Here is an 11,147-nt window from a genome sequence, read left to right on the forward strand (position 1 = left end):
CAATCCAGGCCAGAGGCAGGACTTGGGCGAGGGTCGGCGATGAGACAGCCGAGAACAAGGTATAGTGAGAAGGTTAGCATTAGAGGAGAGGAGTGTGTGGGCTGGGCTTTAATAGGAGAGTAGTGAGATGAGGCAGGTGGGAGCCAGTTGATTGAGTGCTTTAGAACCAATGGTGAGGCACTTTTGTATGACACAGAGGTGGATGACAAACACTAGAGTATTTTAAGGAATTGGGTGGCATGTTCTGAATGTTGAAAAATGATCTAGGCAGCAGAGTGAAGCATGGATAGGAATGGGGAGAGACAGGAGGCTGGGAGGTCAGCAAGAAGGCTGATACAGTAATACAGGCGGAATAGGATGACTGATTGTATTAACGTGGAGCAGTTTGGATGGAGAGGAAAGTCATATTGTTCATTCTTCAGAAAAAAATTCGTGACTATTCTGTTCTCTCTTTTTCTGTCTGCATAAACAAAATCATTTCCTTTCCAAGCTATTTATCGTGCAGCCATAACCACTCTTCGGTTCCATAAATTCCTTATGGCCTTTTTCACCTCTGTATTTCTTACAGTGTAGATTATGGGGTTTAACATGGGAGTGATGATAGCAAAAAATACTGTCACTAGTTTATCTACAGCTAAGGTGGACACAGGTCGGGTGTATGTGAAGATACAGGGGACAAAGAATAAGATCACAACGGTGAAGTGGGAGCCGCAGGTGGACAGGGCTTTGCGTCTCCCCTCCGAACTTTGAGTTTTCAGGGAGCGCAGTATGACGATATATGAGACAAGCAACATGGCTAGGATTAGCATGCACATCACCCCACTGTTGGCCGCCACCACGAGCCCCAGGACGTAGGTGTCGGCGCAGGCGAGTTTCAGCAAAGGGAACAAGTCACACATGAAGTGGTCGATGACATTGGGTCCACAGAAGGGGAGTTGGAACATAAAGAGAATCTGCACTGTTGCATGAAGTAAGCCACCCATCCACACCACTCCCACCAACAAACGGCAAACACGCCGGCTCATAGTGATCACGTAATGCAGTGGTTTACAGATGGCTACATAGCGGTCATAAGCCATCACTATAAGGAGAATGATTTCCGAGCCGCCCAAGAAATGGGCTAAGTAGAGCTGGGCCATGCAGTCATTGAAGGAGATGATTCTCCTCCTGTAGAGCAAGTCTGTGATCATTTTAGGGGTGGTGACACAGGTGTAGCAGGCATCTATAAAGGCCAGGTAGGTGAGAAAGAAGTACATCGGAGCAGAAAGAGTGTGGCTGAAGGTAATGGTTGTCACGATGAGCAGATTTCCCCCCACGGTGAAAATAAAAAACACTAGAAACACGACGAAGAAGATTTTCTGCAGATGTGGATCCTGCGTCAGTCCCAGTAGGATAAATTCCGTTACATTGTATTTGATCTCTGGGTCATGCATCGTGAAAATGAACGTGTAAGGAAAAGTAGATTTACCTGAAAATGAGAACAAATTTACACCAGAGATAGTGACAAGAGTTGGATATTCACAGTGATAGAAAGATGTGATAAGATTTTGACTGGGAGAACCAAAGTGGAATGTAAATCAATGCCGTGGTGCTACTGATTAATGATCTATGATGTAATCCTTCCATCCTACTCAACATTGATTGGGCCTCATAAACATCTCTGCCCAGTTGGTGCCCGATAGTTTAAATTAAATATGGAAAACAAGGAAAGGGTCAGGTGGAGAGTAACAGGAATGATTAAAGAAATGAAACAAAGGTCCCACGATGTAAAATGAGAGGGATTGGGTTATTTAGTGTGAACAGTTTTCCGGAATATAAAGGGTTGTTTTATGAAGGACGCTTAAAGGCTATATTCCACATAGAAAAATGAGACTTCAGCTAGTAGAGTTCTCTAGGGCAATTTTCTTCCACCTTTCATCTGAAATCTTTGATTTCTTTATTCTCATCATTCCCCTACCCAAGATTACCTTTTGTGTGTGGAACTTAATGGCTTTCAGGGATGGGACAATGAATTTCATTTATGGCTGGTAAACAGATGAAAAAATGCACTAGTTTGTTAAAAACTGTAAATCTGTTTTCTCTGAATTATTGTTGTCATTCTATTTATCATTATTGCAATTACCATTACCATTTTTTGCTTTCATTGAGCTTTTTTTGTGCAAAGCATCGTACTAACCTTTGGGAAAGGGTAGTATTTTGACACAGTCCCTGTCCTGCAGGGGGCTTGCAGACTGAAAAAGAAGGAAGAGGGTAACGGAACTGGTGACAACACACAGAAGAAATGACAAAGTGAATGAAGCTGAAACAATAAATTAACAACCACAATCATAACAATAGCAATGAGACGCAGCACATCATTGCGAAGGGAACAGTGTTCAAGGCTCTCATTCCTCAGAGAGAAGCAGCAGGACCTAGTGGAAATAGTACGGGCCTGGGATTCTGAGGACCTGGGTTCTAATCTTGACTCTGCCACTTGTGTGCTGGGCAAGCTTGGGCAAGTCACTTCATTTCTTTGTGCCTCAGTTCCCTCATCTGTAAAGTAGGGATTAAAACTGTGAATCCCATGTGGGACATGGACTGTGCCCAACCTGATTATCTCATATCATCCCCAGTGCTTAGTACAATTTCTGGCACATAGTAAGCACTAAACAAATACCATTAATAAAAATTAGGTCCTTTCTAATCCAACACCATAATAAGTGCTTACTATGTGCTAGGCACTGTTGTAAGCACTTGAGTAATACAATGTAATTAAGGTGTCCCACTTGGGGCTGAAAGTCTTAATCCCCATTTTACAGAGGAGGTCACTTAGGCACGGAGAAGTGAAGCAGCTTACCCAAGGTCACACAACAGACAAGTGGCGGAACCGGGTTTAGAACCAAGGTCCTCTGACTACCAAGCCCGTGCTCTTGTCACTGGGCCACGCTGCTTTTCTATCAGATCTCTAATGGATCCAGATGTGCCCCAGTGTCACATCCTGCATTTGTGGGAAAGCAATGACCCGCACTTGGCAGATGGAATGTTCCTCGAGGCTAGGGATGGTATCTACCAACCCTAAAAGGCCTTTCCTAATTAAGCCCTCATTTCCTTATTTGCCCTCCCTCCTCCATCACCTACACACTTAGATCTGTGTCCCTTAAGCCCTTGATATTCACCCCACTCTTAGCTCCTCAGCCCTTACTTCCATAGCCTTATTCTCAGCCCTTTCCCCCCAGGCTGTAATTTATTTTAATGTCTGTCTCCACCACTAGACTGTAAGCTCCTTGTGGGCAGGGTTCACTTCTACCTATTCTATTGTACTGTGTATTCCTAAGTACTTAGTATAGTAATTAAATTTCCTAATAATAATAATAATGGTATTTAAGTGCTTTCTGTATGCCATGCAAGTGCTTAGTAGAGTATTAATTACTCTATTATTTATTATTATTATTAATTAAATATCACTGATTGATATCATACCATTTCAAGTGTTTAGTGTAATGTCCTGCATAGAGTAAGCAAACAACAAATACCAGCAGTAAATTGATTGATTGAGGCGCCTAGGGGATATATGGCTGCTTTGGCTTGGTGGAAAGAGCACGGGCTTGGGAGTCATAGGGGGTATGCTAATCCTTCCTCCGCCACTTCCCACTTGGGCAAGCCACTTAACTTCTCTGTGCCTCAGTGACCTCATCTGTAAAATGGAGATTAAGACTGTGAGCTCCACATGGAACAAACTGTTTAGCTTGGACCTACCTCAAGGCTTAGAACAGTGCTTGGCACTTAACAAATGCCATCATCATTATCATTATGGTTACTATTATTATTATTATTTTCAATCCAGTGGTCAAGAGCTTATAGACCTGTGTGATACTTCTCTGGGTGAGTAACGCTTGTCAATAATGACTGTAGACTGTAAGTGCGTCGTGGGCAGAGAACATCTCTGTTATATTGTACTGTCCCAAGGTCTTAATACAGTATTCTGCACATAGTGGTAAGTGTTCGATAAATACAAATGATTGATTGATCAATCATGGTTTAGGGAAGTCATCCCGCAACAGGAAATAATTTAACCTGCTCTTTGATGAGCTTTTTTTTCAAATGACCACATAGTGTAGGTCTATTCTGGGCCAAAAATGACAAGATCCCTCTGTGAGAAATGACAGTTCTCTGTTTTATGAGGTGTACTAGGTTCCTTAGGCCCCAGTGGTGTTCTTTTAATGAGTTAGAATTGAGTCATTTTCTAAGAAAATAATTAATTCTTCTGGGACATCAACCAGATGGAGCGCTACTGACTTTTTGTGCAGCTCTCCTCCCCCAGCTTCCAGCTTGGTAGGTTCTGAACCCTTTCACAGGACCTCTTCAGGAGACAACTTGGGGATGAGATTAGAAAGTCTCCAAATTTTGTTTGCCCAAGAAGTGATTCTGCTGCCATGACAGGACATATTAAGACAGATTAAGGACAGTTTAAGAAACATCAGTCTTGTCTGCCCCAAACTAGTCATGCTTAAGGTAGCTTTGTACACAAAACAGGTCATCTTTACGCCATCATGCATATGTAGAAATTGTCCTCTGTAGCACTGAGGAATTTGCTAGCCCTGATGCCTGGTGGTGTTTTCATTTCAGACTCAGGTTCTCCAACTACCCAAGCCTCTGTTCTGAAAGTCACTCTAAGTGGTCTACAGCAGACAGATCTGCTGCTCCTCCTTTCTCCTAGGTGGCCACACTTTTGAGTAAATTAAGCTAGTTATGTAGTCTTTCGGTTCACCTTCCCCCACACTTGAGGGATCAGTGATGATAACCAGTCCCATATGCCAGGATCTTCTATCTTCTGCTATCCATCCTCTTCCAGTTCTTCTTCTCAGAATAAAATACCACTTCAGGCATCATCCTTTCTCATTTACCTAGGTCTTTCAGATCACAGTAATGATATTAAAAGTGATGGATTTGAGTCATTTCCAGAGAAAATCAGCATCCATTACTTACATTAATGTCTTTCTCTCCTCTAGACTGTGAAATCATTATGGGCAGAGATTATTTCTTTTATACTGTTGTGTTGTACTCTCTCAATCATTTAGTACAGTGCCCTGCAGATTGACTGATTGATCATCATCATCATTAATGAGATCAAGCGCTTAGTACAGTTCTCTGCACACAGTAAGCACTCACTAAATACGATTGAATGAATTTATCTCATGCTTATTATGTGCTGAGCACTGTATAAAGTGCTTTGGAGAGTACAATAGCACAAAGTTGGCAGACACATTCCCTGCCCACAACAATCTTACTGTATAATTTTTCTTGGCCGTCAACCAAAGAGAGGCACAGACTTTGTGTTCTTCATACAACTTGAACTGTCTTGACTGAATTTTCTAGGAAGCTTCATATTCAGAACTGCTTATCATTTCTCTTTGAAATATATGTCTTAATTATTGCTCTTGAACTAAACTGGCCCTATGTATTGTCGACTTTAGTCCATTTGGTACCCAAGATGAAGGAAATCCACAACTTTACACTGAAACCCTCTTCCTTAACCAACTTTCATTCATCCATCCATCAGTCAGTGGTATTTATTGAGCACTTATTGGGTGCAAAACACTGAGCTAAGGGCTTGGAAAAGTACACAGAGAGAATGGACTTTTATCTTCTCTTTAGTGCCATTGCTACTGTGATTTCTGAGAATTTCCAGTACTCTACCAATCTCGATTACGGGAGGGAGAGTCAAGCAGAGGCCTGTCCACTCCATTCCATTCCTAGCTTGGCAGTGGCTAGAGAGTGGAAGGCAATCTGCTACAAGTCAAAACTCACCTGTGCTGGGCATCATCGGCACGGGAGAGAGTCGAGAGCAGAGACTCAAGTTTACTGTGCGGAAAGATGCAGTGGTAAACCGCTTACGGATTTTTACCAAGAAAACTCTATGAATCCCCTACCAGAAAGTTTGTTGATGGAGGTGGGGTGTTCTGGGAGAAATGTGTTCAAGGTGTTGCTATGGGTCAGAGATGACTCGTCCACGTAAGACAAGACAAAGTTGTAAAAGCAGCACTCTCTAGACTGTAAACTTATTGTGAGAAGGAATTGCGTCTACTAGCTCTGTTGGACTGTACTCTTCCATGTGCTTAGTATAGTGCTCTGCATATAGTAAGCGCTCACTAAGTACCATTGACTACTGGTTGCAACTATTCTTCTCTGAAGTCTCACTCATCCTCAATCTCAGATCCTCTCTTCCTCTTTACCACCTCCCATATCTAGCACTAAATCACCTTCCTTGGTGAACAGTGGACTAATCTTAAAATGGGAAGATCTCTAAAATGAAAATTTTCCAAATATAAAGCAGGCAGACTGAAAATTTGACTAAAATGATTTGGGCAAAGTGGTTTTTTTTACTCAAATAAAAGGGAACAATATTGACTGTAATTTTCTTTAATGAGGCATGTTATATAAGCTGGTTTTGATGCAGAAATCCTATTTCTCTGATTTTGTTTACTTGCTTTAACATCCCTCTGGAAAATCCCTAGCAAATAAGTATTTCAAGTATGAAATCCACTCCTCCACCCAAACATCTTAGAAATGTGAGGTGAACAGGGAGTTAACAGCTACTGTTCCTGTCGAAAATATCTACCCAAAAGGTATCCAGAATGGAAAACTTACGCTTGCACTTGATCGTAGAAATGTCAAAACTTCTTGATTGGTGATAGATATTTCCCTCCTCTTCCAGGAAATTGAGGCAAGAATGTCCTTCAAATCTACAGTTGGGCAATCAATAATAATTAATTGATGTTGAAACAAGTTAAAGGGTATGGTTGAGGCAGAACACCTCTTTCTCCATCACTCCATAATTTAATTCCGGTCACTGTTTCCTGAGATATGAGCTTTACCTAAGAGCTTGTTTGTATGCACCCCATGTCCTGATGTCCAGGATGCAGTGGAATATACAAAGGAAGGAAAGGGATGACCTTGGAAATTTTGCTGGAATTGCCAGATTCTAGTGAGAAGGTCAGGTTTACTCTCTTGAATTATAAATACATCATCAAGACGCCATTAGAAAATATTTTCTCAGCGGGCTTTCAAGTTCTAACAGGAAGTAAGTTTCATAGAGTACTTTAACCCTTGGTAATGAGATCCCAGTGGTATGAGATCCCAATTAGGCAAAGGTGACACACATGCAATTATATTTCCATTTGAAATGAACTTGTGGAGGTCTGAAAATAGCCCTGATTTTCATTTTAACATCTTCTTAGCTGCTTGAGTTTATAACCTATAATTTGCCTGTACATGGTCAAGGATTTACTGAGTGTTTGCAGACCTCTATATTTAGCACTTTGGGGAAAAACAGAGGTAAAAGATGCATTCCTTTCCCTAGAGTGGAAGAGACAGAAGCAGCATGGCCTAGTGGATAGACCCTGGATCTGGGAGTCAGAAGGACCTAGGTTCTAATTCTGGCTCTGGCACTTGTTTGCACTTGGGCAAGTCACTTCAGTTCTCCATGCCTCAGTTCCCTCAACTGTAAAATATAGATTTAGACCGTGTGCCCCATGTGGGTCATGGACTGTGTCCAACCTGATCTACCCCAATGCTTAGAACAGTTCCTGGCATATAGTGAGCACTTAACAAATACCATGAAAAAAGGTCTTTAAGGGCAGAACAAGTTTCACTTCCTTGTTTAGGACTTTCCAAATGTTTATTACAGTGTACTGCACCCAGTGGGTACTCAACAAATTCTAATACTTCCACTACTCAAGGAGCTTACCATTCATTCAATCCTATTTGCTGAGTGCTTACTGTGTGCAAAGTACTGTACTAAGTACAATACGACTGTATCGATGTAGTCTTCTACATTACAAATTGACAGAGTAATTTAGTAATTAAAATCTGGTGGCTTTAGCTTTGACTCCCAACTGAAAAGGAAATTAAACCTTCTCATGGAAATCTCCCAGCATATCAAGTGTGATTTATCCGATTGAAATAGAAAGCATCTTATTAACAGAACAGTACAATAGGGTTATATTTTGCTCTCCCAAGCTCTTAGCATAGTGGTCTGCTTAAAGTAAGTGCTTATTAAATACCATTGATTAATGAATGGCACAGACAAATCTTGCCAAGGTGTCAAAGTTTGTTCTCACTGCTTTCACAGAACAGCTGGTGGTGTGTGGTATGGTGGTGCAGTGTGGTGTCTATCTCATTCCTGGATAGCTGTCTGTGCCTCTGCTGACAAACACAGAGTGGGACATGGAGAAGCAGCATGACCTAGGGAAAAAACAAGGACCTGGAAGTCAAAGGACCTGGGTTTTTATCCCAGTTCAGCCACTTGCTAGCTGTATTACCTTGGGCAAGTTGCTTGCTGTATGACCTTGGGTAAGTCACTTAACTTCTCTGTGCCTCAGTTTCCTCATCTGCAAAATGGTTATTCAATAATTGTTCTCCCTCTTGGACCATGAGCTCGACAGGGACTAAATCCAGCCTGTTGAGAAGCCGCATGGCATAGTAGATAGGGCGTAGGCCTAGGAGTCAGAAGGTCATGGGTTCTAATCCCACCACTGTCACTTGTCTACTCTGTTTGACCTTGGGCAAGTCACTTCAATTCTCTGTGCCTCCATTACCTCATCTGTAAAATGGAGATTGAGGCAGGAAGCCCCACGTAGGACAGGGACTATGTCCAACCCGCTTTGCTTGTATCCACCCCAGAGTTTAGGATGGTGCCTGGCACATAATAAGAAATTAATATGTACCATTGTTGTTATTATTATTATGTCTAAAAACACAACACAGAATATTTTATGCTTCTCAAGATTTTGCAGATTGAATGAATATCCCAGAATCTAAGAAAGTAAAATGAATCAATGTTATTCAACACCACCATTGGGAAAGAGAAAATCAAATGAGGAAAAAGGAGGGTTAATTAATAATAATAATAATTATAATTATGGTATTTGTTAAGCTCTTACTATGTGCAGAGCACTGTTCTAAGTGCTGGGGTAGATACAGGGTAATCAGGTTGTCCCACGTGAGGCTCACAGTCTTAATCCCCATTTTACAGATGAGGTAAGTAAGGCACAGAGAAGTTAAGTGACTTGTCCACAGTCACATAGCTGACAAGTGGCAGAGCCGGGATTCGAACTCATTACCTCTGACTCCCAAGCCCGGACTCTTTCCACTGAGCCACGCTGCTTCTCAGAAGTTGATGACCCCTGCAAATCCTTTCCTGCTCAGGAATTGAATTCAGTTCACTTCAATCATATTTATTGAGCACTTACTGTGTGCAGATCACTGTACTAAGATCTCGGGAAAGTACAATACAATAATAAATAGACATAATCCCTGCCCACAGAGAGTTTATAGTCCAGGCGGGGGAAACTGGCATCAATACAAACAAATAAATTACAGTTATATACGTAAGTGCTGTGGAAATGGGAGGGGAGAAGAATCACAGGAGCAAGTCACAAAATCATGGAAGGGAGAGGAAGAGGAAATAAGGGCTCAGCATTTATTCAAATTGAAAACCAAGATTTCTTAATGATTCAATAGTTTTCTCTAAAGTATCAGCAAAAATCCTCTTCTCTTTTTTCCTTTCTTTTATGGTCCTTGAGACTACCATAATCTTATCATGCCACTTATTTCACTTTTCTGTTCCATAGTTTCATCATGGCATTTTTCACCTCTGAGTTCCTCACTGTGTAGATGAATGGGTTTAACATAGGGGTGATGAGCGTGTAAAATACAGCCACATACTTGTCCATGGGGTGGGTGGCCACAGGCCGTACATACACGAATATAGCAGGGACAAAGAATAAGATGACCACGGTGATGTGGGAGACACAAGTCGAAAGGGCCTTGCGTCTCCCTGAAGAAACGTGAGCTTTCAGGGAATGCAAGATGACAATGTAAGAAACCACCAAAAGGAAAAAACTTAACATGCACATGGCCCCGCTGTTGGCCACGACGAGCAGACCGAGGACCTGGGTTTCGGAGCAACTGAGTGTCAGCAAAGGGAATAGATCACACATGAAGTGATCCATCGTGTTGCGGCCACAGAACGGCACCTGGACCATGAAGAGGACCTGGATGGTTGCGTGAAGGAAGCCTCCCGTCCAGGCCACCCCCACCAGCAGACTACAAAGGCGTTGACTCATGATGGCCGTGTAGTGCAGGGGCTTACAGATGGCCACATAGCGATCGTAGGCCATCGCCATGAGGAGGACGATCTCGGCCCCGGCGAACAAGTGCTCGGTAAAGACCTGAGTCATGCAGTCATTGAAGGTGATCGTTTTCTCCCCAGAAGACAAATCGATGAGCATTTTGGGGGCAGAAGAGGAAGAATAACTAGCGTCAATAAAAGACAAGTGAGAGAGGAAGAAATACATGGGGGTGGACAGAGCCTTGCTGCTGCCTATGGTTACCACGATGAGCATGTTGCCCAGAAGAGTTACAATGTAGATGATTAGAAATGTGACAAAAAATATTTGCCTCATTTCTGAATTCTGCGTAAGTCCCAATAAAATGAATTCGGTCACCGTATGATTTTCCATCTGTTCCATGTAGGTATTGAGTTCACTGGCCAGGTCACTTTCACCTGGAAAAACAATGGTCATCGTTATTATCGATGCTGCTTTTCTGATGCTCTCAAAGCCTATGCCATAGCTATACTCTCAATGACCACATAGGATCAGGCAAACTTTTTGAAATGAATTTCCAGTGGAAATTTTTTGCTTCATATGAATCTGGGGAAGCAGAGGGTTCAATAGATAGAGCATAAGTTCTGGGAGCCAAAGGACCTGGGTTCTAATCCCGGCTCCCTCGCTTCTTTTTTAATGGTATAAGAGCCTGGAAAAAGTCATGAAACGTGCTGATGTAACAATTACCACAAAAATACATTGACAACTCTATGGTGTTTCCAGCAACAGTGTATGAGTCTGAAAGCTGGACAGTGAAAAAACAGGATAGAAAGAACATCGATTCTTTTGAAATGTGGTGTTGGAGAAGACTTTTGCGAATACCATGGATTGCCCGAGAAACAAGCAAATGGATTTTGGAGCAAATTAAGCCAAAGTGGTCTTTGGAAGCCTAAATGACTTGACTTTTACTAGCATATTTTGGACACATAATCAGGAGGACTAATTCTCTGGAGAAGACACTAATGCTAGGAAAATCCAGGGAAAACATGGAAGAGGCAG

At 42.1% G+C, this 11,147-nt stretch overlaps 2 protein-coding genes across 2 annotated transcripts; both read right to left on the reverse strand.

The window, feature by feature from the left end:
* Window positions 1-494: 494 nt before the first annotated feature.
* Window positions 495-1,433, reverse strand: LOC100682157 (olfactory receptor 140-like). Its single transcript, XM_007666579.2, has one exon. The coding sequence runs from the start codon at window positions 1,431-1,433 to the stop codon at window positions 495-497; it is 939 nt and encodes a 312-aa protein (XP_007664769.1).
* An 8,154-nt stretch (window positions 1,434-9,587) lies between these two features.
* On the reverse strand, window positions 9,588-10,511 carry LOC100083109 (olfactory receptor 4C12-like). Its single transcript, XM_001513650.2, has one exon. The coding sequence runs from the start codon at window positions 10,509-10,511 to the stop codon at window positions 9,588-9,590; it is 924 nt and encodes a 307-aa protein (XP_001513700.2).
* Between the last annotated feature and the right edge of the window lie 636 nt (window positions 10,512-11,147).

This window comes from Ornithorhynchus anatinus, chromosome 3 (genome assembly GCF_004115215.2).
Source record: "Ornithorhynchus anatinus isolate Pmale09 chromosome 3, mOrnAna1.pri.v4, whole genome shotgun sequence".
Lineage (NCBI taxonomy): Eukaryota > Metazoa > Chordata > Mammalia > Monotremata > Ornithorhynchidae > Ornithorhynchus > Ornithorhynchus anatinus.